Genomic DNA, 26,440 nt, shown 5'->3' with positions numbered 1-26,440 from the left:
TAGCAGAACAGGGGCCTCCCGCCTCCCTCTCCCTCTCCCTCTCCCTCTCCCTCTCCATCAGCATCGTTCACCTGTAGCAACTACAGTAAACGCTGAGCCATTGACCGTACGTCCGCGATAGTAAACCATAATATCCTATAATTTACATGAAGTGCACTTTCTTAGAGCTTAGGGTTATTTTAACTACCATTAACACTATATTAATGTCTATAATTTCATGAAGAATATTTGCAGGCACCCATAATTGAACGCAGTGCACGAGTCCAAATCCACTGTCCTTTCTTTCAATCACCCTCTTCTTTCTCTTTCTCTTTCTGTTTGGCCACCGTCCCTATCGCCATCATAAATAAACCCTAAACGCAGAGAAACTGCCAGCTCTGAAATCCTAACAGGCGATCCTCTCCACCCTCTTCCCTTCCCATGTATCCGCCTCGAGGTCGTAATTAAATCTATCGCACGAATTGCTGAATTTTGTTCCTGGTTCATCATTTTAATTAACTGGATCGATCTGAGAGATACGTGATGGAGTCGACTCCGGACTTCTCCGGCGGCAGCCCGAGCTCCGGCGGCGCGGAGGTGGCGACGTTGAGCCGGTACGAGTCGCAGAAGCGGCGAGACTGGAACACGTTCCTGCAGTACCTGAGGAGCCACCAGCCGCCGCTGGGGCTGGCGCGGTGCAGCGCGGCGCACGTGCTGGAGTTCCTCCGGTACCTGGACCAGTTCGGGAAGACGAAGGTGCACGTGGCGGGCTGCCCGTTCTTCGGCCTCCCCTGCCCGCCCGGCCCCTGCCCCTGCCCGCTCCGCCAGGCGTGGGGCTCCCTCGACGCCCTCGTCGGCCGCCTCCGCGCCGCCTTCGAGGAGAACGGCGGCCGACACGACGACAACCCCTTCGCCGCCTGCGCCGTCCGCATCTACCTCCGCGAGGTCCGCGCCTTCCAGTCGAAGGCCCGCGGCGTCAGCTACGACAAGAAGCGCAAGAAGCCACTGCCACCGCCGCCACCGCCGCCGCCACCGCCGCCCGCTGGGGACATGGGAACACCTTCATCGACGTAACCGATCACCAATAACATCCTCGGTAAACAATAAAGTGCATGTGATATTATTTATATACGTAATAACTATCCTTAATCACTGCTTGGACTTGCTAATCAACATTAAGTATGTTCTTGTTCTTGTTCTTGTTCTTGTTCTTGTTGATGATAGGGAGAAGAAGGAACTTGAATTGGGCAAAATGATCAACCAAAAAGGGAAGTTACCAATAAAAAATATTAGGGTTTGTATAATACGTACAAGGCATGCACTTTTCTTTCCCTGTTTAATCTGTTGAAGAATAGTTCTATGGTAATTAATTAACTACATAGAGATCAATTGAAACCTTAACTACTAATAACTAAAAATATTATAGGCATTAATTAGTGGATTTGGCTCCATAACGTAGACCTCATGCAAAATCATAAACTATATGATGCAACTAATCCCGACCATTCACAAGCAAATTAACTAACGTTAGTAAGTTTTTATGATACATGGAGCTAATTAATTTGGTACCCCAGGCATGGTATGGTATGGTGATAAAAAGTAGGGGTTTTTTGCTAAATAATTAGGGTGCGTTGGATTGGAAGTTATGATAACCGTGATTATTAATCTAAGATTATATTATTTAATCCTATTTAATTTAGATAACCAAGGATTCCTAAGTAATCAAGTATGTCCGTCACATCGGCAAATGTCAATTACAAAACTTGAGATATAATTACCGTTGAAATGTGATTTATTTTTGATGATTATATTCTAGGGTTAATAGGAAAATATTCTCAAAATTATCTTCGCTGTTCGTTATGATAATTTAAACCAAACACATTTTTAATGATAATTTAAACTAAACACAATCTTAAATTTTAAAATTCATACAGTATATATACACACACACACGATGTTTAAACAACTAACGAGCGTTACATCAGGAGTTATTTCGTTTCTTAAATTTATTTGATATGAAATAGAATCGTCCATCCCAAGATTAACAAACTTAAATTAGATATCTAATAATAAAAAAAACGAAAACTAATTTGGTAGATATTATTAACGTTATTAATTATTTTTATTTTGGAGTGTATTGTTTGCATTGCATACTGAACTGCTTGTTTTTTTTGTGTGTTTTGGCTTTTAATTTTCTGTTGCACTAGGAATTGAAAATGAAAGGGCTCGACTTGCGAGTGGGTTGCACTATTTTTGCTAACAAGGAATTCAATATATATATTTAATTTAATTTATATATGAAATTGGCAATATAATTTATTTTTTTACATATTTTGGACTCTGATCCTAATTAAAGTATTATTTGGCCAAGGCATTTGTTTTATTTACTCAAGTCTCAAAAAAAAAGCAAAAATCACCAAAAAGATCGATTAAAAAATATCCTAAGTGATAATAATTATGATCTAAACTCAAAATTAATTATACTTACTTCAACTCAAAAGTAAACTACATAATTAACTATACGTCTAGGAAAAGAACAGTTAATCCTTATAAATGGACGAAATCTTCGGTAATTTATTCCCTTCCAGATAGTGAGAGGTCACCTTGTAAATTGGAGGAGCCGCTAAAATGACAGTTTCATCTTTTATTATCAATAATTCAAAAGGAAGAGTATCTATTTGTGTAGGGAAAAAAATCTTCGATGCTTGCTAAATGAGAGTTGTAAGTGATTCTAAAATGCTCAAAAATATACTGAGGATCTTGAAAAAACCAAAAACTGCAAACAATGAAATCATAAACTTTACTCTTTTGTCACTCAACTTCAGATTCAATTGATCAAACACCCAACAAAGGACATCATCCAGCAAGAACCATTCTCCTCAAGGAACAATTAAATTTCACATATAGTTGCAAAAATTCTATTGACAGACCTAAATGAAAGATTTGGCATGATTGATCAAGCGAAATAAACTTTCATATTAACAATCCTGGATGCAAAAACCTGGAGGAAACACAATGTGTATGTTTCATGTTTAAGTGTGCAACAAATGGAGACAATTAGTGATGGAAACTGGGATTTGTTAAACAAAAAGAGACCAATGTACAAGTATTTTGAAAGAGTATAATACTTGAATTAATGACAGAAATAGATATTACTAGGTTCTCAGAACACCTGAAGGTGATTGGACAGTGGGATGAAGAGGATCTGGTAGAGTATACAAGGGGATGGTTGGCTTGCACTTTGACCTATAAAGAACTCTCTTCTTCTTGTAAGTTTTATTCGTGACCGTCAACACCAGCTTCCCCGGTTCGCTGATGTAGAAAGAGTTCCTAATGCATTCTTCAAGGTTTCTTTCCTTTTGAATCAAGATTTTGTATGAACCTTCATCGTCGGGGATGAACTCCTCCTTGTAGTCCACTTCCCATCCCACAACTGTTACATCCCACACGACTGTGACCCCCGGCTGTATCATGTAATTACAGGAGTTAAGAATGGCACACCAGTTACATATGCTCCTGAAGTTGGCAAATAGAGTAGTACCTCAACTATGGGGATCTCTATAGAGGAGGTTCCACCTTTAATTGTGATCTCGGATGCTATTCCATTGTCTTCTGAGAATTCTTCATCATTCTCCCTTCTCAAGCCACCATACTGCACTGGTATATTCTCTGCAGATATAAACCTGCACATGAGAAAGCTTATTTATTCTACCTATTAGTTAATTATCAGCAATCCGATTGATCACTTAATCTTACTTGAGAAGTGTTTCAGTAACTTTTGAGGACCGGGCAAATATAAACTTGCTCCTTGTTCTTGGTGTAATGAAAGGAGAGAATAGTGCATGATAAGCATAGTAGCGAAAGGAGACATTCAAGAATATCTGCGAAAATAAAATAAAACTAAATTAGTTGCATTCCATATCTTTATCAAATTTGTTCAATGTAACTAGGAACAAACAAAATGTTATCCCAAGACCAAACATTGTTCCCAGTTCTATCCTTTTCTTTTATAATCATTCACAAACATTTGTTTTAAGATCATTCTGTCAATAGTGGAATTCTTCTTATTTTCCTCAGACAAACTCAACCCAAAGAGTGTCATTTGATTGGTGGAGCAATACCAAAATAAGTTTCAACTAAGAATCCATGGTGTTGAATAACAGAAGATTAAAGTGCCGAGGAGTAAAGCATTGATCTTACATTCTTGGCGACGAACTCGGGGTAGTTGTCCTGTAGAACGGCGACGACCTCCCTGGTGGCAGTGCGAAGCTCCTTCAACCCCGGCCGTAGCATGTCCTTGAAGTCGATGATGTGGAGCATGGCGGCAGAGCCCCCGGAGTGGAGGTTCATCTGCTCGATCCCCTGTTCCATCAGCCGCACCCTCCACCTCAGGAGCCGCTCCCGCCGCTCGGCGCTGCCCACCGCCCTGCGGTACACCTCGCGGTCCTTGAATACCCCGTAGACGTTGTAGCACACGGGGTTCCCCTCCCGGTCGCGCCCCGCGATGTAGGCCGCGCCCTTGAGGTGCTCCGCCAGCGCCGCCGCCTCTTCGTCATTCTCGCAAACACCTCTCGCGCACTCCAGCCCGAACTCCCGCCGCCACCGCAGCGTCCTCCGGAGCATTTCCAGCGCCTCCGCTGCCTTGAACTCTTGGGCCCGGAGGAACTTGAGGAGGATCACGTCGGTGCCCTCGTGCTTCTTGCTCGGAAGCAACGGGATGCCCCAGAGGGACAAACCTCCCGGATCCAGCACTTCCTCCTCCTCCTTCTCTTCCTTATCCTGCTCCTCCTCCTTGCCCTCGGTCGCGACGCGGGTCCGGTGCCTGGCCTCGTGGTGCCGAGGGGGAGGGGGCTTGATGAGGTCCCCGCTGAGGATGGCTTCCTCCAGCATTTCTCGGAGATCAATCAGGGCCTTCTTGTCGGAGGGCTTGAGGTCCACGGGCGAGTCGGGGACTGCTTCCTGCCGGTCGTCGTCGTCGTCGTCGAAGGGCGGTTCCATGGCGGATCAAACCTAGGGTTAAAGTTAAAAGGGAATCAGATCGACGAAGTGGGAAGAGGAGGAGGAGGAGCAAAAGCACCATGGATCCATGGCGAAAGCTTAGAAGGGGAGGGGAGGGGAGGGGAAGGGAAGAGGAGGAGAATAATACGCGGCGGAAGTGGCGGTGAGAAACGCAAACAGCTCGGCTTCGGCCTGTTAAATAGGTGGGCATGGATTATACGGCGAGGAAGAAAAGACTAAAGACGGGGTAGATCAATGGGGCAGTTAATTTTTTCCGGGGTTTTTTTTTTTGAATAATTAATGGAGGGAGAAGTTGTTTTCAATTTGCGTGTGCCAATTTAAATAATAAACAAAAATTAAAAATTAAAAATTAAAATGGCATCATTTTCGATATATTCTTTAAACTTGTCAAAGTCCATTCATCAGTGCTAGGTATAGTCACTTATAGACCCACAAAAAAAAACACTTTTAAACCGTCTTTAAACGCTTACTAGACAAAGACAGAAGAAACATAACGACCCACGATTTGCAACCCAGAGACACACCGTACTGTCAACGAAAAAACCTCAACCCTGGACGTCAATCGACCTCCTCCATTTTGCTCTCCTCATTTCCATCTTCCTCCAACGCAGGCATGTCGCTGTCATCACCACCAGCTTCGTCCTCATCAATGTTGAGCCCCAACTTCAGCATCCTGTGGATCCTCCCGGCGAAGGTGTTGGGATCCTCCAAACTGAATCCGGAGGTCAGCAAAGCAGTCTCGAACAGCAGCAGCACCAGATCCTTGACGGACTTGTCGTTCTTGTCCGTCTCCGCCCGCTTTCTCAGCTCCTCCATGATGCCGTTCTCCGGGTTGATCTCCATCGTCTTCTTGCTCGACATGTAGGAGCCCATGCTGCTGTCCCTCAACGCCTGCGCCTTCATGATCCTCTCCATGTTAGCCGACCACCCGTACTCGCCGGTCACCAAGCAGCAGGGCGAATCCACTATACGATCGGAGACGACGACTTTCTCCACCTTGTCGCCGAGGATCTCCTTCATGGTCTTGCAGAGGCTCTCAAAGGCGGCCTTTTTTTCCTCCTTTTTCTTCTTCTCCTCCTCCGTTTCCTCGAGGTGGAGCCCTTCCTTGGTGGCTGACACCAGCTTCTTGCCGTCGTACTCCTTCAGCTGCCCCACGGCGTACTCGTCAATGGCGTCCACCATGAAAAGCACTTCATAACCCTTTTTCTTTAACCTTTCCAAGAACGGGGAGTTCTCGACGGCTTTCTTGCTCTCGCCAGTTATGTAATAGATCTCCTTCTGACCTTCCTTCATCCTGGTGACGTAGTCCTTCAAGCTCGTCATCTCCTCACCACTCTTGCTGGAGTGATAGCGGAGGAGATCCGCCAATTTAGCTCTGTTCTGGCTGTCCTCATGGATGCCCAGCTTCAGGTTCTTCGAGAAGGCCTCGTAAAACTTGGTGTAGTCCTCTTTGTTCTCCGCGATTTCAGTGAACATCTCGATACACTTCTTGACGAGGTTCTTCCTGATCACTTTGAGGATCTTGTTCTGCTGCAGCATCTCGCGGGAGATGTTGAGGGGCAGGTCGTCCGAGTCCACCACGCCCTTCACGAAACTGAGGTACTCAGGGATGATCTCCTCGCAGTTGTCCATGATAAAGACTCTCCTGACGTAAAGCTTGATGTTGTTCATCTTCTTTCTGGTGTCGAATAGGTCGAACGGAGCACGCTTCGGCACGAAAAGGATGGCTTTGAACTCGAGCTGTCCTTCCACGGAGAAGTGCTTCACGGCCAAGTGTTCCTCCCAGTCATTGGTCAGGCTCTTGTAGAACGAAGCATACTCTTCCTTCGTGATCTCTTCTGGCTTCCGCAGCCAGATCGGTTTCTGCTTGTTGATCACCTGCCATTCGTGGGAGACTTCCTTCACCTTCTTCTTCTTGGACTTTTTGTCCTTGTCTTCGTCGACTTCTTCAATGTCGCCTTCTTCTTCCTTCTTCGACTCCTCATCGTCCTCATCGTCACTAATTTCCTTCTCGGTGGTCTTCTCTGTCCATAAATAGATCGGATAGCTGATGAACTCCGAGTGCTTCTTCACCAGATCCTTAATTCTCCTCTCTTCCAAGTATTCCAACTACAAGAAAGGGCAATTTGTATCTTTACTAACTGGTGGGATAAAACTAAGGTAGCAGTTAAAAATCTAGACTATTTAGAGATAAACAAGTACCTGGTCCTCTTTGAGATAGAGGGTGATTTTGGTTCCCCGGCCGAGCTGCTCGCCGGTTGTGTCTCTAGTGACGGTAAAGGAACCACCGGCTTGTGATTCCCAAATATACTGCTCGTCGTCATTGTGCTTGGTTGTCACAATAACCTTCTCGGCGACCAGGTATGCGGAGTAGAAGCCGACACCAAATTGACCAATCATGCTCACATCCGCACCGGCTTGGAGTGCCTCCATGAACTCCTTGGTGCCAGACCGTGCGATGGTGCCCAAATTGTTCACCAGATCTACAAAGATAAAAACAATTACCATAAAAGAGACGAAAAAGCACGAGATAAAACCACAATGTTCTGGCTATTTCACGTTTTCAGGTCACTTGGAGAGCATCATTTACCAAAAAATCTTGTGTCCTCTACAAGTTGGATTATGATGAACTACTTGCAGTGAACGCAAACAATCGAACCAACATTCCAACAAAGTGCGGAAAAGAGAACTTACCTGCTTTGGTCATGCCGATGCCGCTGTCGATGATGGAAAGCGTCTTGTTCGCCTTGTCAGGCACGAGGCGGATGAAGAGCTCCGGCTGGCCGTCCAGCTTGCTCTTGTCGGTGAGACTCTCGAACCGGATCTTATCGAGTGCCTGCAGTCACACGATTTGTTTCAGCAACGAACAACACAGGGGAACAAAAACGGGAGCAGAGAAAGTAGAATGCAGCGATGTCTCACATCCGAGGCGTTGCTAATGAGCTCGCGCAGGAAGATCTCCTTGTTGGAGTAGAAGGTGTTGATGATGAGGCTCAGCAACTGGTTGATCTCCGCCTGGAACGCGAAGGTCTCCGTCTGCTCCATCTGCACGTCCGCCATCACCTCGATCGAAGAAACTGGCTTCGCGAACGGGAACAAGAATCAGATGCCTCAAGGGTTTCGGTGCGATCAGTATTGTGCTAGCGAGGAAGAGATGATCGGCGAAGGGCTTTTATAGCCGGCAGAGGATTCGCCAGGGAGGGACTGGAGGTCTCCGGGGAACTTCTGGAGACTTCCTGCGATTCTTTTCTTAACCGACGCCTCACCCACTCTAATTAGTCCTCCATTAAACTATCTTTTAAGATAAATCAAGAAGCTTCTCGAACGTGGAGAAAAATAAGTATTTTTTATATATATAAAAATCTTTTTTTTTAAATTTTATTATTATTGGAGAAAACGAGGGGGCAATGAGATAAATTGTTATTATTTTATCTCAAATTACTCCTGAAATGGATATATTAATTTATATCAATTGTTTGCGAGTCTTGTTTGTACAATTATAGATTAAAATATATAAAAAATATTTAAATATTAAATTTATCATAATCTTACTAAATTATTATTATGATTATGTTAAAAATATAATATTTTTGTTAATGTTAGATTAATAATCCTTTTACATAAGGTGTGATGAATGGAATCAAATTATTCCAATAAGATTGAAATAAAAATATTATTAAAAATTTTAATTCAATTCGATTCAAATTCAAATTTAATTTGAAATCCAAAATTCAAATTTGAATCCGTATAATCTATCAAAAAAAATTTTATTTTTTTAAATAATTTTTTATTTTTATCTTAATTTTTTATTATTATATATTAATATTATATAAAATATTTTAATTTTTAAAATAAAATTTAATTTAATTTTTTAAAAAAAGCTAGTAAACTTTAAATCCAAATCAATTCGATCGGCTTAGATCCATCTGAATCCAAATTTAAACTAATCTAAAACCTCTCATTCAAATGTGATCGGAACTTAAAAAAGTGTTATTCCTAATCTGATTTTTTCAAATTGATTCAGATCGGATTAACGGATTGGATATTTGATTCCTCTTATAAATATAAAGATGAAAATAAATATTTGATTTTTATCAGTATAATAAATTAGGATGAAAATAGAATATATGAAATTCGATTCATTCTCAATCTATTATCAAAGACCAACTACACGTGAAAGGCCTTAACGTGCAGTAGCGGATCTCACTGAACCTTTCTTGGACTGAAAGAAAACGCGGACTGCGACACTGTTGACACAGTTACGCAGAAGAATTTTCATAAAAACATTTTATTTTATTTTTTTATTTAAAAACACACACTGTTATATTTTTATCATTGAGTAGAATTATTTTAAATATTTTTAGTTAAAATTAATTTAACATTAATAAAAATTTGTTAAACTTGTTCTACTTTTATTAATATTATTTTGACAATTAAATTTACTTTAATATTAACTAAAACTACTTATAAACCAAAATAAGGAAATTTTATCTAATGATTTTTTTATAAAAAAATATTATTTAATCATTTGCAACTCTAGTATTGCCTAGTGCTCTTTTAATCATTTATATTGTCTGATTGACCTTAAAAATTAAATTTATATTTCAGATGAACAAGTCAACGTTTTGACTTGCTTTGGGGTTTCAATTTACGAAGAACTTGCCTCTTGTGCTTGGGCGAGAAGCAACTAAACAACTGTAATGCATGACACATCAAGTCCTCTTATTTTGCAAAATGCCCATCGAAGTTCTAAAATCACACAAGTACTACTCAGAATTTGACATTCTAATCATTTTCAATTTTTAGTGACTAAATTGTTATATTATAATGTTTAAGCACCAAACATTTGAAAGCTTCCGCGTGTAATTGGCAAAATCGAAATAGTTAGATGAGGTTAAGAGTAATTATAGTGTTTATCTAGGATAATACAGTTAGAACAGTTATGTGAGAAAATATTCTATATATATTTTTAATATAGAACAACAAAAATTACACATTAGAAGATCAATATTAATATAGATATGTTTATTTTCATTTTTCACTCAAGACAAGAGTGATTAGACTACGATCAATACTGTTATACAGAAAATAATTTATGTTTATGTTGTTTTTTAAAGTATCAGGCCATTTCGATATCTCCAAAATTGAAAGGGTATTTGTAAATACGAATAAGTGTAGGGGGTGGAATGAAACTTTCCCATATCCAGCGAGAGCCCCCAAAATCTATCGTCATTGATGACCCAAATCCAACAGTGACGACTTCACCCACCTCATCCTTCTCTTCTCCTTCGTCTATAAATGTCAGTCCCAAGCTCCTCCATTTCAACTTGACTCATGGGTTCTTGCTTCTCCTCCTCCTCCGCCACCGCCGCCGCCGACGGAGGTTCCGAGCACCACCGATACTCCCTGACGGCAAAAGTCATCACAACCGACGGCTCCTTGCTGGAGTACCCCGCCGAGAGCAAGGTCCGCGACGCCCTATCCGGCCAACGGATATCGAATTCCTTCATCTGCAGCTCCGACGAGCTCTACTGCAACGCCAAAATCCGAGCTTTGTCCGCCGCCGACCCGCTCCTGCCGGGCCATCTCTACTTCCTCCTCCCGCTTTCCAAGCTCGACTACCCGCTCTCTGGTTCTGACATGGCGGCGCTCGCGGTGCGGGCGAGCGTGGCGCTCTCGGCGTATGCTTCCGGCTCCGGCGGACGGCGCGGCAAGGGCGCTCGGAGGGTGATGCCGGTGGCGGCGGAGTTAGCGGGGCAGCGAGCCGCGCTTAATGAAGCCGTGAACGAGAAGGAATTTGGATTTTATACTGATTTTGACGGCGGCGTCGAGCACTATTACGGCTCGAATTCGCCTTATGAGAAGAAGGAGAAGAAGATGCCGGCGATGAAGCAGAGCAAGTTCAGGCAACGGCGGTGGAATTACAGGCATAGGCTGAGCACGATCGAAGAGATCGTGGAATGAACAGAGGAAGAACAGATCGTGTAAAGTTTTATTTCTGATTTTTCTTCTTTTTTTTTTATAAAGTTTTTGGTTCTTTTAGTTGAAGTTTATGGTACTTTGACAGTGTAAAATATTTTTGATAATTTTATCAAAAATCTATAAGATATTTAAACATTAATTTTATCCAAGATCATGTTAAAAAATATTGACCATTAAAAAAGAATCCAACGGCTGTGGAAAATCAACAAAATCTCAAGGTCAAGAGGAACCCAAGGGTTTGACTCATGGCTTACCTATGAGAGACGATGATGACGTGGGCGAACACGTCAGCAAAAGCTGTCCCCAACGGAACGTGAAGGACCCCGTTAACGTGCAAGTAACGGATTTCATCGCCACTTTCCTGGACAGAGAAAACGCGGACGGTGACATTGTTGTGACACGGTCACGAAGAAAAATTTTGAAAAAAAAAACACTTTATTTTATTTTTAAAATTAGTTTAACATTAATAAAAATTTGTTAAACGTGTTCTAATTTTATAAAATTACTTTAATATTGACTAAAACGATTTATAAACCAAAAATAAGGAGTGCAGTTTCAAATTTAGTGCTCTTTTAATTCGTCTAATTGACTCTTGAAAAAATAAATTTATTATTTCCCGTGAAAAAAGAAGCTTCGTGATGACTTCCTGTGCAAAGTCAACGTTTTGAATTGTTTGGTGTTTTAATTTAATAAAAATTATCCGTCTTGTGCTTGGCCGACAAGCAACTAAACTCTCGTGCCTCTAGTTCGAAAGCCATCATCCACGTCACATCAAGTCCTTTTATTTTTTCAAAATGGCCCCTCAAAGTTTTAAAATCACCCAAATACTCGTTAAATTTTATCATTCTTATCGTTTGCAATTTTTAGTGACTAAATCGAAATGTTTAAGCATCAATGAAACATTTGAAAGCTTCCACGTTCAATGAGGCAAAATCAAAATAATTATAAGAGTTTTAGAATAATTATAGTATTGTCTAGGATAATATAAGTTTCAATTGCAACTTTCTAATTTATTTCCTTACAAATAATTGTGGATCTGACTGTATAGGACAGTTAAAGTGATAGATTCTATTTTTTATTGAAATAAAATAATATAAGTTGCTCTAAAAAGAATTCAAAGCTTACTTGAGGTGGGACTTTGGTGAAATATATGTTTTGAAGTGAGATCTTGAGTGTATACAGTTTAAAATTTTTAAATTATTTTTGCAAATAGTTAGCATTTTTTTTTAGCTTTTTAGTCATGTGCCAATCTTTTCTCTAGTTGTATGGGGGGATATATATATATTTTTTAAAATAAGTTGCACATTCAATTTCTTCAAAAGTAGAATATAATCCGTTATCCTAGTGATCCCGACACGATCGATCTCATAATCATCTATGAAAAAATAAATCGAGAAGTTGCAATTGACCACTACGAAGGATGATAAGTTTGCACACGAAGGAGTAATTTTTTTAAAGATTAAACAATTTTGATAATATCGTTACAACAGAATAATATATGTTAAAGTATAGGGCCATTTTGATATCTTCAAACTTTAAAGGGCATTTTGTAAAAAACCAAACTATAGAGGGTGGAGTGAAACTTTCCCGTATCCAGACTGTCGTCATTGATGACCGAAATCCAACAATGACGACTTCACCCATCTCATCCTTCTCTTCTCCGTCTATAAATGTCAATCCCAATTCCCAATCTCCTCCATTTCAATTCGATTCGATTCATGGGTTCTTGCTTCTCCTCCTCCTCCACCTCCGCTGCCGCCGCCGCCGCCGACGCCGACGGAGGTTCCGAGCACCGTCGATACTCTCTGACGGCTAAAGTTGTCACAACCGACGGCTCCTTGCTGGAGTACCCCGCCGAGAGCAAGGTCCGCGACGCCCTCTCCGGCCAACGGATATCGAATTCCTTCATCTGCAGCTCCGACGAGCTCTACTGCAACGCCAAAATCCGCGCTTTGGCCGCCGACGACTCGCTCCGGCCGGGCCATCTCTACTTCCTCCTCCCGCTTTCCAAGCTCGAGTACCCGCTCTCCGGTTCTGACATGGCGGCGCTCGCGGTGCGGGCGAGCGTGGCGCTCTCGGCGTATGCTTCCGGCTCCGGCGGACGGCGCCGCAAGGGCGCTCGGAGGGTGATGCCGGTGGCGGCGGAGTTAGCGGGGCAGCGCGCCGCGCTTAATGAAGCCGTGAACGAGAAGGAATTTGGATTTTATACTGATTTTGATGGCGGCGATGAGCGTTATCACGGATCGAATTCGCCTTACGAGAAGAAGAAGAAGATGCCGGCTAAGTTCAGGCAACGGCGGCGGAATTACAGGCAGAGGCTGAGCACGATCGAAGAGATCGTGGAATGAACAGAGGAAGAACAGATCGTGTAAAGTTTTATTTCTGTTTTTTCATTTTTTTTTTTATAAGGAAGAGAGGATTGCTCTCCATTTTAGTTTGACTAAAATTAGTCAATTGTTTAAAAAATTATTTAATTAAATTTTTAATTAATGTTGGAGCAGTATATATAGAATAATTTTGATTAAAAATACTCGTAAGGCGAAAAAAAATAAATTGAGAAAAATATTTAGAATGTGATTTTTAAAAAATTTTTAATATAGAAGACACTCTTTAATAAAAATAAAGAGTCAATTGTTTATCAAGAATAAATAAATTTAAATTTAAAATATAACAATTTTAAATAATTAAATAAATTTAAATTGGAAATTATTCCGCTGGATTAAAAAGGGGCGTTGTGTCATCGGAACCCTAAAGATACCCCACTATGGGTTTAGGGCTGCTGCACTTCGATGGTCGCGTCGTCGACGGCGATGGACGGCCCCGGCTGGACTCCGACGACGGCGAGGAGCTGATGCACGTTGAGCCTGGCGTCGCCGTCGCCCTCGGTTCCCGGCCCCTGGAGTCGCCTGGAACTCTCTACGTCACCTCAAGGTATCGGTGTCGCCCCCACTCAGTTTCTTGCTTCTTGTCTTCTCTCAGATGTGAGTGAATCCTGTAGGAAGGTGATTTGGCTGAGCGACGCCGACAAAGGGAAAGGGTATGCGGTGGATTTCTTGTCGTTGTCCCTCCACGCCGTGTCGAGGGACCTGGAGGCCTACCCCTTTCCTTGCATCTATACTCAGGTATTTGATCTATGACTCAGTTTGGGGCAGTTCTGCCGGAATTGCTATTGAATCTAAAGGATCAAAAGTATAAAACGTGACTTTTTTTTAATCTTAAGCATGAGAAAGTTTTCCGTGTTTCTTTGGAGAATTCATTTTGGTGCTCGAAAGTGCACTATTTTTGCGTCACTGGTTGGTAAACTCGTTCTTTTGTTACCTTTGACTTGAATTTTCTAAGCATGAATTGAGGGATTACTAGTAAGTTGTTTCTTGGATTGCTACATGTTGGTGTTAGTTGTTTCTTGGATTGCTACATGTTGGTGTTTAATGTTTGCCTGTTTGAGTCGAGGGATTATTAGCTGAGAATGGTCCTTTATAGTGATGATGTCCTGAAGGATTTGAATTATTTGAGGGGCAACAATGAGTTACACTACAGAGGATAGTCATATTGGCTGATGACTCCTCTGTGTTTTTTGCTTTATTGCTTATGTACTGTTTGCTTGATTCTTTGTCAGATTGAGACAGGCAATGAAGATGAAGAGTCTAAAAGCTCAGATTCTGAAAGTAATGTTGATTTGGAATTGTCAAAAGTCACTGAAATGAGACTTCTTCCTTCAGATGCTGAAAAATGTATCCTTGCTATCATGCGTGCCTCATATTGTTTTCATTTGTGGCAACGTCATTGATTGAATGCATTTTCATGTATAGAGTAGGCATTGCTGAATCTTTTGTGGTCAACTTTCTCTTTAATGCTACTACGAGTGTGTTTGTCAAAGTAGGAAAGAATCTGATGCGGTTGGCAATGCTTCATTATGGATTTTGGTTATGGCATAATGATACATTCTTATGAATGTCATCTTATCTTATTGCTCTGATTGTCCTGCAAGTTCATTGCATAGATCTGTAACTCATTGATTGCATATTCTGGGACCGTGATTGTCTTCTTATCAAGTCCCATCTTTCACTAAGAGAAAGATCTCTATTCTTTTTATATGGTTGTTAATTTTAGATCCTCCTAGCACGTTGCTTTTTTTCTTGGTACTGAAAAAACCTTAGAATTTGGGTTTGGTCACTTGGTGTAATTGTTTCTGGTAATATAAAAATATTACATACTGGGTAATCATAATTTTAGGGAGCAACCACCTATTCTATACCAATATTGATCTATAATGCTAGTAGCAGTTATGTTTGTGTATCATGCTGTTAGTGTTTAGTGTGTACCAAACAGTGATTTATCTCACTGCCAGTTGATTTGTAATATCATGGTAATCAATATATTCGATCCTTAAAACATTTTACTGTGCTCAAGGCCAAAGGAGGCTGTATATTTTTGTACTTATTAATGTTATTTTGAAGAAAATATTAGTAAGCCACTTGGAAATTATGAATGGAAAAACATTACAATAGTCTATAATGTATTTTTAGAAAGTGAGAATATTGTATACAATAAAACATTGGTCCTTGTGAATTCCATACATCATTTAATCATCGGTACAGGTCCATTCTGGTAGGGACTGAATTTTCTTCCTGAACTGTTATTCTGAACATTCACATAGAGAAACTCATAGTATCCTCCTATTGGAATAAGACTAGTGAGAGTCACTATCACATGCGCAAGTACTGGGCTTTGTGAAGAAAAACATTAACCATGGTCTCTTCACTTCAATTTGTTTGAGGTTGAGGTCTTGTTCTCTGTCTTGATCTGGCTTTCTTTCTATCCTATTATGTGAGTGATTATAGATAAACACATTAAAAGTTTATGGGAAATAACATTTTAATAGATAAACTTATGATTAATAGAAAATATAACAAAACCATCCTTTCTGTCACAGCATCTGGCTTTGAGGTTGTAGGCCCATGTTTCTTGAGAACTTCTGGGTTTTGATGTCTATGTTGTTTTTTCCTTCTGTTTCTTGAGGCCTTTTTAAACTTTGTTTTACTACATTTGGCCAACTTTAGTATAGCTCACAGCTGAGGGCAGTTAGCAAGTTTGCAAAAATGAATCTAAACCATCTTTGTTTTAACTTTGCTATAATCCATTGTGGTACCACTGCTACCTAGCCATTGTGTGGCAGTTTTGTGATTATCAGCTCAAGTTTAGTGTTCATGATTTTTGTGTTTGATCTTGAACACCTGTAGTCATGTTGGTCTGCGACATGAACCAATAAGTGATACAATATCATTTTTTTTCATGGCATCCTTGACTAATGTTATAGTGGATACTCTCTTTGACATTTTCTGTCAATGTGCCGAGCTAAATCCTGAGCCTCATCAAGGTATGGGTGGACGCTTTTTTTCCTTTTCTCCTTTAATCAGATTATACTTAGGCCCTCCATATCTGATCATTGTCCTCTTATGTTGTACATTCAGAAGGAGAGGAAGAAAATACTTGGTTTTTTGGTGATAAAGAAATGGGCGATGCTGGTAATTTGATTTGAATTAATATAGAAGCATTGCAGTTTGGCTTTCTATCATTATTCAACTATAGCAACGATATCTATGTAAATCATTTTTCTTTTCATTGCAGGAAGTGATTCTGAGTGGCAACTTTCAGAAAATCCTGGCAATCCCATTGGTTCTGCAACTGGAGATCATGACCTATCTCGGAGAGTTCATAAGGTATGTATAGGTGCAGGGTATCATGCTTATTTACCTTTGAGTGATGCATTGTTGTCATGGATAGATATTCCTTACTACAATATAACATTTAACATTGTCAAATATTTGGCAGGGGAATATCTTCAAACCTATGTTTTGTGTAGAAATTGCTAAAAGAAGATGTGCATTTGCTTATTAATAATATTTTTGTATTTACAAGTTCTGCCATGGTTTTCATCTCAAAGCATATACTGGTCTTTTATTGGTTGGTTACTATTATCGGCATCACCTATTGATGCATTTATTTATTTTCTTGCCATTTAAGTATCAAAGTTCTAATAGAAAGCAAAATCAAAGTAACTTTGTCTGCTATAGCGGCAAGTAGAACATAGAAACAAAAGCTATTGAAAAATCAACTATAGAAGAAAATTGGAGACAGGACTCAGTGAGATAATTTCTTTTGCATTTAGGCTTCTATATATGGGAATCTTCAAATAGTTAACCTGATCTTCTTACCTACAAAAACATTAAATGTTGCTCATAAATTTTTTTCTTTACTAGTTGGTAAACTAGCTAACTTGAGCTGAGCTTCATTTTCTTATCGAGTTATGTAATTTTTTATTTAGTTTTTTATAAGTTCAACTGGAGACATTATTATTCATATAATTTAGGTAAAATGTTTTTATAATAATGCAACTTTTATTTTTTCCCCCTCATTTTTAATATATTATAGATGATTAAAATTCATTTATTGAGTCAAATACTGAATACTCAGTTTGTTCAGTTTTAGTTTGCATCTACCGATCTGGATTGTTTTCATAGTAAGATTTTCACAATCTAACTTATAGTCTCAAATATTCACTTTTATTTCCTTTAACGACTTTATGTTCTTGTCCTGTTCCTATTTTTAACTTGGAAGGGTGTTAACTATGGTCTTCTAACTAGTTGGCCATTGTCTCTGATGCAGCTTCAAATCAATTCCCAGCAGTTTGAGGATGCAGACGAAGACGAAGAGTTTCATGACGATCATTGCTTGGCAGCCAACTAACGCATTTCCCCACCAGCTCTGCAGTTCTCCATTACCATTACCATTACCATTACCATGCAGATGTCTTATCCTTAGGCTTGTCGTCAGCTAAAGAGAATGTTCGGTTTACCAGTTTGAACTGGTTTAGTTTGAGTAAAATCTACGTAAAAGGTCTTGCGATTGGTCAAGAATGTGTTCGATACTCAATTGTGTGATGATCAAATCAAAGGAATACCATCAAGGATTGTATCCCAATGGAAACCGAACCCAAGAGTTCGTGAAACTTAATCGTGCAATCGTTGTAATGGATATTGTCTACGATGATTAGCAACAAGTTGCCTGCTTAGAAAGTCTTTCTCAAGCCAATGTGCTTCCATTTGATTAGACTCGACGATCCAATTCGAGTTGTTCCACCAATTATTCACGTTGCCGCTGCCTTCTTTATTCGTGAAAAAAGAATTTGGCAAAAAAAAAGAAGCTATTGTTATCCTATTTGGTTTGTAGATGAAATAAGTAGTAATAATAAAATACTAATTCAAAGCTTATTCAACTGTCATAGTAGAAGACTGGCATCAAATCTCTATAATTAGTGTTCTCGACTATTTTATCAAGTACGCTAATGTAAAATATTTACTGATATAACACTTCTTTTTAATAATTCCAAAGGAACATGAGCATGTGGTTAAGTATCAGCACTCGAATTTACCGAATGGATTCACAAAACTAGGTAGCAACTACACAACAAAACCAAGATCAAGCTAACTTGCACACCATCGTGGGGAGGTAGGCAATTGTCATTGAGATTGAGCATAGTATAAACCACGATTGTGTTGCGATATCTGAAGCAAAGGATCCTCGCCCTGTTTTCCTCGTCTAAAATGACAGTGAAACTTATTGAACCAAATGCAAACCTTTACTGTGATGGTGATACAACAATTAGGGGTGAACCGACACTAGCCGTCTGGCCGTAAGCGACCTTCATAAACAATAAACGGGCAGAAGAAACGGGTGCCTCAGTGATAGCTGTGTGGTGCATAGTTAGTGCGCCCAGGGTATGATCCACTGCTTGGGTACGTATAACCAGCCTGAGAGCAGCAAAGGGTTAGCCAATAGTTAGCATTAGATAACAAATCAGAAACTTCACAGTGACTGTGTTGCAACTTGAAATTGGAAAAGCATAATATTTTGTTCAAATTTAAGATCAGAAAGTGCAAGTGACCCACTATCACAAGTTCAGTTTGAAGAAAGACCATTTGTGCGTGCCAAGTTTTTGACTAATGGCTTATTGAATAACTCAAGCTAAAATTGTCTAAATTATGCCTTGACATTATTAACACTCTCTTTCAGTATGGTTTACGGGACTGGACTGGTTCCTGTAAAGAACAATGCAGTTCTAACATCAATTCTCTTCTAGGGTTTTAGATCTCAATTTACCTTTCTTGATCATGGCCCAAAATGGTACAGTATGAGCATTGACTAAAATTTAGACATGACAAACCAGATCATGTCCACCTATGTTTTTCAATGAATCTACATTCTATACTTCCTACAAACATCGCTGGACTCTAATTAACTGCACTCTCAACTGAAGAAAATACCTATCCATCAAAGTTTGTTTCAATAAGGTTATACTAGGATGAAATCATTTCATATTCTTGTTTACCCTATAAAATAGTAACAATCTTCTAGCAAATTATGATATTTTCCAGCCTCACTTGACTTTTGTAAAAAGTCTTACCTTGGATTTCAAAATTGTTCTTTTAAAGCTGCACATATTAGGTAACATATAAATGAAGGATAATAATAGCATTGCAATTCTTCTAAAGCTTGCAATTGATTTTGGGATTACTAAAGAATCTTTTTCCAAATTGATTTTACTTAAATTTCTAATTACCTACCACTTCAAAATATTGCCAAGTCACCATGATGATTTCTCAATATTTGTCAATATGGTAAGTCTTACCCCTATTGGTCTAGAGTATAAGATTGAAACCCATGCTTTTTGGTATGCATCACAGCCATTCATGAGCTCTAGCTGTATGAACAAAGGTCCTCAACTATCTTGCTATACCAAGCAGCACAGTATTATCAGATCTCAGTATGTTGGAGTGTATCTGTTTCTATGTTTGATGATACTATCATTTTATTTCTTTGAGTACCAGACTAGTAAGTGGCCTAGCTAAATACTGATGGGGTTGACTTGTAGCTTATTCCCCCAAAATGATCCCAAAACTTTCCTAAAGCATGTGAATGCAAGTTAGCAGAGTAAAGATGACAACAAAGTACTTGTAGGTATCAGTAAATTCAATCACTGCAAAATGATACAGTTCCATTTGGTTATTCCAGAAAAGTGACACTTATGGATCAATCTTGTTACAATCAGACCAGAACAAGTATGTAACCATCTGATCAATTAGAAAATTTACGAGTCAAGTATGACCAGACTAAATGGGCGGTTCTAACCAGGTCAGTTTTAATGTTGAATCACCTGTTTTTCATTCAGACCAGCAATTCTTAACCAGTATCTAAAATATTACTACAAGGTAGTAATTATTCAGTCTGCACTTCCTTAGGGTCTGCAATTCTATTCTACAAATGACAATATAAAAACAGGACCTGTTATTAAACAGAGCTGAGTATGAATCCATCCTTGGATGAAAACTACCGTTGAGAGTAAAGTAAAAAAAAAAAACAAAGAAAAAAAATACCTGATAGCCAATTGAACTTGAATATCTAGGATAGGAAGGTCGAACTGTGGATACAGCTGCAGCACAGAGAAAACTTTTAGGAAGGCAAACATGCATAGCCAATAATTACACCAAACACAATACTTGAAAGAATAGACAAGGAACCTATAACTATGCCAAACACACTACTTATTATCTTAGATTTGCTAATAAACAATGCAAGGAATCTTAATCAATGAGTTCCAAATTTTCAATCTTAGCATCCAGAAATCACATGTATTCTAGAGATTTGTACTAAGTTGATATAGCAGCATCCTCTTTTTTCTCTTCTTGATATTACAAGAGATAATATTATTTTGATCAACCATATTTAGATTTTATTGACCGTTGCAATGCCTCCAATGGAATGGACTGATTTTTGTCAACAGAAAAGAGAAAGGCTAAGAAGAAAGATGCAAATAAAGAGCAGATCAAGATATGCTCCACTTAAAAGACGAAAGAATCTTCTTGAGAAGAGAAGACCAAAAAGGGCAGAGCATGATGAGAGAAACAATACAATAAGTATCAACTCTTGAACATATATCAATTTATATAATTACATCACTAAATTGATCGAGATGAATCATAAATAAAGAAGCATTAAAATCAGAATCAAATTTTGCAATGATTATATATCTGAATATTATACAGAAACCAGAAAATGAACTCAAGAAGGAATTTAGTATTGCTGTAGAGTGCAGAGGCATATCCATAACTGGAGCATCAAAAATACTAGCCATAAACAATTATACAACACATTCGTGAGTGAAATTAGGTTACCTCCAGTGAACTCAGAACCCCTTTGGATATCATAAGCAGAAAATCTGAACCATAGAAAGAATCAGATATACAAGAACAATAATGAATTAGAATGTCTACAAGTAATAAAGAGACGAAAAAGAGACCTCTGCTCATATCCATATGAGTAATGCCCTCGTGAAGCAGGAAGATATCCAGCATGAGGGGCCTAAAAAATCATCACCCACCACACATTTGAAACACACACATACATATATCAGTGACTGCAATGACAAGGAGAAAGGTGTAAGAGAAACAAGATTTAAGATCTCACGAGATCAGACTGGTAGGGATTGGATCCAGAAGCTCCAGCATACGCATATCTTTGATAGTTGATTACTGGCATAGAATATTTTGAGTAAGGGCGCTTAATAGCAGAACGTCTACCGTGTGTATTACCTACATTTTCCAATAGAATTAGCAAAATGTTCCATCAAAACCAGAAATCCAGGACATTAAGTAATTATGTTATGTCAAAATTGGCAACTTGATACCATGGTAGTAGTCTCTGCGTGCTTTTTTGGATGACCGTTCATTCACTACAATTCCCCGGTCTCCACCACTACGTTTTTTCCCTTTGTCAGATTGCCATTGTTTTCTATTCTTAGTAGACTTGAAACTTGATTCCTCTTTTTTCATTTTTCCTTTAGAATCTCCTTGCACACTGACCTGCTTGGACTTGGACTTTTTCTTTCTTTTTGATTGGACTTGTTCTATAACATTGCCATCCTTGTTAACTTTGAATCCACCACGAGCAGCCCGCTTAGCAAATCGCCCTTTAGGCGGCCTGGCAAGATTTACTTTGACCTGAATTCAAGCATACATAAAGAACTTACTAAAACTTGACATTACAAACATCATACAGCATACAGAAGCATGTCATACATTGACATCGCCTTCCCCAAGTTGGCCACTATTCACCCCCTCCACACAAGCTAGAGCACTCTCTCGTGAAGTAAATTTAACAAAAGCAAAGTCCTTCTTTTTGGTGGCAGATTTTCTGAACATCTGTACTTTCTCTATTTCACCATAATGTTGGCAAATTTCTCTTATTTTCTTTTCATCCCAAGAATCAGGAAGATCCTCAATATAAACAGTTTTGACCTGCAAAAAACATACATTTTCCAAGCAAAAGAATTTATAACCCAAAAAGAAAATTTATTACAAAATTCTAGTGGATCATGCAAGGAAAAAACAGCAATTTATATCAAAGTCTTATAGCTAAATTCAGAATGACCAATAATTCAGGTGTATTTAGTAAGACCAGAGAGCTGTAGGATTGGGGAATAGGAAATGATCCTTTATTTTTCATTATGAAATAACTATTATATGGGTATATATACGCTCATGAAAAATCCTAAATCTAAAACTACTAATGTGCAACTAAATCCACTAGACTAATAACCCTAACATCTCCCTTAAGTCAGCGTATAGATATTATGTATGTCCAACTTATTACATTACCTAGAAAAGCTCCCATGAACAGATAAGTATAAATCTAACGAAGATCACAACGATGAACTGGAAGCATTATACCCACACACAAGCAAAACCAAATCAGGCTAATCCACAACTGCCAAGTGAAACTTAAATGGATAAGTATTCAGTCATATCCATACAACACCAGAGGAATATTAAGGCGCTTTGATAGTTCTATGAAACAGTATTAGGGGACAGAAAAAAGATCCAACAAACCTGTAACATTATTTCTTCACTTAAATTCATTGAAGTGTCTGCAAAAGCAACTTTAGCACTCCTTTCACAACCAAAGACAGCATCTGGTTTCCTCAATCGCTGGAATGCTTCCATTGCATCTGAATGTGAATCAAATTCAAGAAAAGCAAAACCTTTTGTTTTCCCTTCATTTTTAGGATCTTCAGGTAAGAGTACATCCTCAAGGTGTTCAACTCCATACACTCTGAGTGTCTCAGTCACCTAGGAATACACATGCAAAGTCAAAATTTGCATGAGAACTTAACGAGGATAAAATGATAGAAAGAAAATTAATCAAGAGTAAAAAACAAAAGATGAAGAGCAAAAGAAAATATGCAGAAAAAAATGTGGTAGCTATTAGAGACAACAAAATAAAGTGAGTTTCACTTTCATACTTGTTCTTTTGTCCATGTTTTGCATATATTTCCAAGATAAAGGGTGTTGTTATCCTGGCTAGCTGATATTCCAACTCGTTTGCCTTTCACCTGTGCAAAATCAGAGTGCAAGACAACATACCTAATTAAAACTCTGATCTTTTGCAAAAATATCATTTCTTTCAAAGAATAATAAAATTTAATATAATATCAGGTTCATAGAGAGACCTCTGTCCCATCCTTTAGCTCAGAAAGAACCTTCCTTGCATCATCAATTTTAGCATATTGAATGAAGGCAAACCCTTTGCTCTTCTGTGTCACAGGATTTTTAACTATTCTTATGGATTGAATTTCCCCAAACATGCCAAAGACATTGACTATATCTTCCTCTACAGCACCTTTATCCAACCCACCAATAAATATTCTAAAATTCTTGTCTTTTCTCACTGCCATCTGAGCTTGAATGTATAATGAGGCATCATCCTCATCATTTTCTTCCTCATTGGCATCATCACAATTTCTAATTGTGTAGCCATCATTTAGTTTCTCAACTTCAATTCTGTCTCCATCTTCCTCATCACCTTCATCTTTTCCAGAACCTTCGGTTTCACTTGGATCTTCATCTTCATCTTCAATTGCATCTCCACCTTCCTCATGATCTTCAATACTGTCTTCCTCATCATCTTCGATCTCATCTCCATTTTCCTCATCATCTACCTCATTATCACCCTCGACTATTTTTGCTTTACCTGATAAAGAAAATTAATGAGTTAAAATGATCTAGTCTAGATTTCAATCACTAGGGGGGAAAACAATGTTATTCCCTCCCACACAATAGAATAGAATCAGCAATAAAATGAGGGGGACGATTCTTTCCATTCTTATTTTTGGTTTTATTAGATTCAAATGTTCTTGTGGAATAGAAAAAATATATATACATAATATGAATTTTCAACCCTTTTGTTTTATGTAGAATGCTGTATTTTTTGAAGGTTGAATACCCATATGGAATGAAATTGATACGCCATCCTGATGCTCAATCTCACTCACACAAGTTGATCAAAACAAAATAATGGCACCAAATCCAGAATGACCATACCAAATGATCCATAAGAACTGCAAGAGGTTTCAATATCTATTGAATGCGTCACTTTCTTTCTTGTCTTCCTATTGCCTGGCCTATGATATTGTCACAGCATGATTCTCATTGGAGAATATATATTTGTATAAAAACAATTGCATTAGAAGACAAATAGAGCCATTTGAATGCCACAAAATAGCTAAAGAAATCTGGTATGAAGATGCAAATACTAGTTAATTTTGATAAGATACCAATCACTCTTTGGAGAAATTCCAGTCATCGTCATTGAATTATGTTTGCTCCAACTCTTTGAGTTGAGCTAACTGGATTTTATCATTAACCTTGATGCAAAATTTTATGCTAGTAATAAACAAATTAATTAGATCCAATTTTCTTTTTTAAAAAACATAAAAATTAATATTAATAACAATTAATAAAATAGAAATAGTGCCTAAGCATCAAATGGATATTGTACCATGCTCCAAGTAACTTAGCATTATTCACTCTCTTTTCATGTGGAAAAAGCTAATTGATGTAGAAATATAATTGCCTTGTTACAATAAGTCTAGAGTCCTAGGTATTTGACATTGACTACAAGGATCCCATCTTGCCATCATAATCAATGTACACCTACATTGCTAATAATAGATAAATTTTCAAAATCACTCTTAATTAGGTTATGCAAACTTCTCTTTGTCTCGATTTACACACCTTAGACTCTTGGTAGAAAATAAAATTGCCTAGCTCAAGCTTCATAAATAGTAATGAATATTCATTTTCATACTATGAAGAAAAAAAACTATTAGTGCGTGTCAACTGATGAAGACCCGGGCGATCTGGTGTGCTAACATTGCATTTTAACAACATCAATGTAAGAATGGAGAAGAATATAAAGATGAGAAGGAAGTCGTGCAAATAGTGTGTTTATTTAAGAATTAGAATTAAGTGGGGAAAAAAAGCATAAATGTCCGCAGATATCTGTGTTCATTGTGCTCAGCTAAACGATTAAACTACAAAAAATGCGTAGAAAACAGATTCGACATGGGAACAGCACACAATGCATACCTTGATCGGCATCCGCCACATCGTGCTCTTCTTCAGCTTCTAGAACCGCAGCAACATCGTCTGGATGCTTTGGAACTTCAGCAATTTCAGGATGAACGGCAGAATCATCAACTTTCTTTGCATCGTCTGGATCATCAGCTACAGTTTCTTCTCTAGCCTTCTCAAGATGCTGCTCCTTCGACCTTCTCAGATGCAATTTCCTGAATCCGCGAAGCCTCAACTACCACTCGAGTAGGCTTCTCCGTCACAATCGTCGCTCCATCGATTTCCGATGCCATCGCTCTCTCATGCGCCGGAGGATCCTCCACGGACATCGGCGTAGCGATAATCTCACCTTCGAACTCCTCCCGCTTCAAATCCGCCGCCGCCGACGACTCATCGATCGCAACGAGAGGGGCGGCCTCCTCCGGCGCAGGACGCGCGAGATTCTTGTTCGACCTCAGCGACGGCCTCTTGGCGACGGCCTTCTTGACCGACCGCGGGGGCATCTTCCTCGAGCAGGAAGTGTGCTAGGGTTCGACGAAAGGGAGGGAGCAGATGGCGAAGAAGCGGACTCTGCTGCTGGATCCAACGATGCAACCGCTTGCCGGACGCTAACCGACATGACAAATTTGGACCCGAGCCGTTACATTGCCATCGTCCTCTCTAACGGGCTCTACTTACGCCCAGCCCAGCCCAGCCCAGCCCAAACAATATTACAAACTTTTTCTTTTTATAAATATATTAAATTAACAAATTTTGTTAATTAACAAGTTCCTGCAGTTTAATCATTGCTAGGTAGAAATGGTTGAGTAATGATGCTGTCGCATAATTATTATATGTAGTATATAATAGGAGGCATTGCATGCATGCATGCAGGCAGCTATCTCCAGGTTGGACATGGTACGTACCCCTTCAATAAATATATATATATATATATATATATATATATATATATATATATATATATATATATTTATTTATTTATTTATTTATTT

The 26,440-nt window shown here is 39.0% G+C and overlaps 5 protein-coding genes and 2 pseudogenes across 5 annotated transcripts; 4 read left to right on the top strand and 3 right to left on the bottom strand.

Moving 5' to 3' along the window:
• The first annotated feature begins 383 nt into the window (after positions 1-383).
• On the top strand, positions 384-1,252 carry LOC141841476 (protein G1-like7; annotated as a pseudogene).
• A 1,771-nt stretch (positions 1,253-3,023) lies between these two features.
• On the bottom strand, positions 3,024-5,060 carry LOC141841475 (patellin-4-like). Its single transcript, XM_074729650.1, has 4 exons — positions 4,180-5,060; positions 3,736-3,860; positions 3,521-3,662; positions 3,024-3,443 (listed from the first exon to the last, which is right to left on the bottom strand). The coding sequence occupies exons 1-4, from the start codon at positions 4,975-4,977 to the stop codon at positions 3,135-3,137; spliced, it is 1,374 nt and encodes a 457-aa protein (XP_074585751.1). The 5' UTR covers positions 4,978-5,060; the 3' UTR covers positions 3,024-3,134.
• Positions 5,061-5,340: 280 nt separating this feature from the next.
• Positions 5,341-8,234, bottom strand: LOC141841474 (heat shock protein 83-like). The gene is made up of 4 exons (XM_074729649.1): positions 7,921-8,234; positions 7,693-7,834; positions 7,201-7,481; positions 5,341-7,107 (listed from the first exon to the last, which is right to left on the bottom strand). Exons 1-4 carry the CDS (start codon positions 8,056-8,058, stop codon positions 5,557-5,559), a joined length of 2,112 nt encoding a protein of 703 aa, XP_074585750.1. The 5' UTR covers positions 8,059-8,234; the 3' UTR covers positions 5,341-5,556.
• A 2,098-nt stretch (positions 8,235-10,332) lies between these two features.
• LOC141841966 (uncharacterized) lies at positions 10,333-11,124 on the top strand. The gene has a single exon (XM_074730170.1). The coding sequence runs from the start codon at positions 10,333-10,335 to the stop codon at positions 10,960-10,962; it is 630 nt and encodes a 209-aa protein (XP_074586271.1). The 3' UTR covers positions 10,963-11,124.
• A 1,574-nt stretch (positions 11,125-12,698) lies between these two features.
• Positions 12,699-13,485, top strand: LOC141841976 (uncharacterized). The gene has a single exon (XM_074730180.1). The coding sequence runs from the start codon at positions 12,699-12,701 to the stop codon at positions 13,326-13,328; it is 630 nt and encodes a 209-aa protein (XP_074586281.1). The 3' UTR covers positions 13,329-13,485.
• A 259-nt stretch (positions 13,486-13,744) lies between these two features.
• Positions 13,745-18,056, top strand: LOC141840587 (chloride conductance regulatory protein ICln). Its single transcript, XM_074728627.1, has 7 exons — positions 13,745-13,911; positions 13,979-14,102; positions 14,597-14,711; positions 16,298-16,357; positions 16,452-16,505; positions 16,609-16,700; positions 17,647-18,056. Exons 1-7 carry the CDS (start codon positions 13,745-13,747, stop codon positions 17,725-17,727), a joined length of 693 nt encoding a protein of 230 aa, XP_074584728.1. The 3' UTR covers positions 17,728-18,056.
• Positions 18,057-18,335: 279 nt separating this feature from the next.
• Positions 18,336-26,024, bottom strand: LOC141842190 (uncharacterized; annotated as a pseudogene).
• Positions 26,025-26,440: the final 416 nt, after the last annotated feature.

The sequence above is a fragment of the Curcuma longa genome, chromosome 11 (assembly GCF_044706935.1).
Source record: "Curcuma longa cultivar G26 ecotype Majalengka, Jawa Barat chromosome 11, ITB_CL_G26_1.1, whole genome shotgun sequence".
Classification (NCBI taxonomy): domain Eukaryota; kingdom Viridiplantae; phylum Streptophyta; class Magnoliopsida; order Zingiberales; family Zingiberaceae; genus Curcuma; species Curcuma longa.
This window is presented reverse-complemented; position numbering and strand designations above follow the sequence as displayed.

Excerpts from the sequence above, each read along its gene's own strand:
- LOC141841966 (XM_074730170.1), top strand. The coding sequence starts at position 10,333 with ATGGGTTCTTGCTTCTCCTCCTCCTCCGCCACCGCCGCCGCCGACGGA.
- LOC141840587 (XM_074728627.1), top strand. The coding sequence starts at position 13,745 with ATGGGTTTAGGGCTGCTGCACTTCGATGGTCGCGTCGTCGACGGCGAT. Across the intron at positions 16,358-16,451 it reads AAATCCTGAGCCTCATCAAG|AAGGAGAGGAAGAAAATACT; the intron begins GTATGGGTGGAC and ends TTGTACATTCAG. Across the intron at positions 16,506-16,608 it reads TAAAGAAATGGGCGATGCTG|GAAGTGATTCTGAGTGGCAA; the intron begins GTAATTTGATTT and ends TTTTCATTGCAG.
- LOC141841475 (XM_074729650.1), bottom strand. The coding sequence starts at position 4,977 with ATGGAACCGCCCTTCGACGACGACGACGACGACCGGCAGGAAGCAGTC. Across the intron at positions 3,663-3,735 it reads GTTACTGAAACACTTCTCAA|GTTTATATCTGCAGAGAATA; the intron begins GTAAGATTAAGT and ends TCTCATGTGCAG. Across the intron at positions 3,444-3,520 it reads TAGAGATCCCCATAGTTGAG|CCGGGGGTCACAGTCGTGTG; the intron begins GTACTACTCTAT and ends TACATGATACAG.
- LOC141841474 (XM_074729649.1), bottom strand. The coding sequence starts at position 8,058 with ATGGCGGACGTGCAGATGGAGCAGACGGAGACCTTCGCGTTCCAGGCG. Across the intron at positions 7,835-7,920 it reads TCATTAGCAACGCCTCGGAT|GCACTCGATAAGATCCGGTT; the intron begins GTGAGACATCGC and ends GTGTGACTGCAG. Across the intron at positions 7,482-7,692 it reads CATCGGCATGACCAAAGCAG|ATCTGGTGAACAATTTGGGC; the intron begins GTAAGTTCTCTT and ends TTATCTTTGTAG.
- LOC141841976 (XM_074730180.1), top strand. The coding sequence starts at position 12,699 with ATGGGTTCTTGCTTCTCCTCCTCCTCCACCTCCGCTGCCGCCGCCGCC.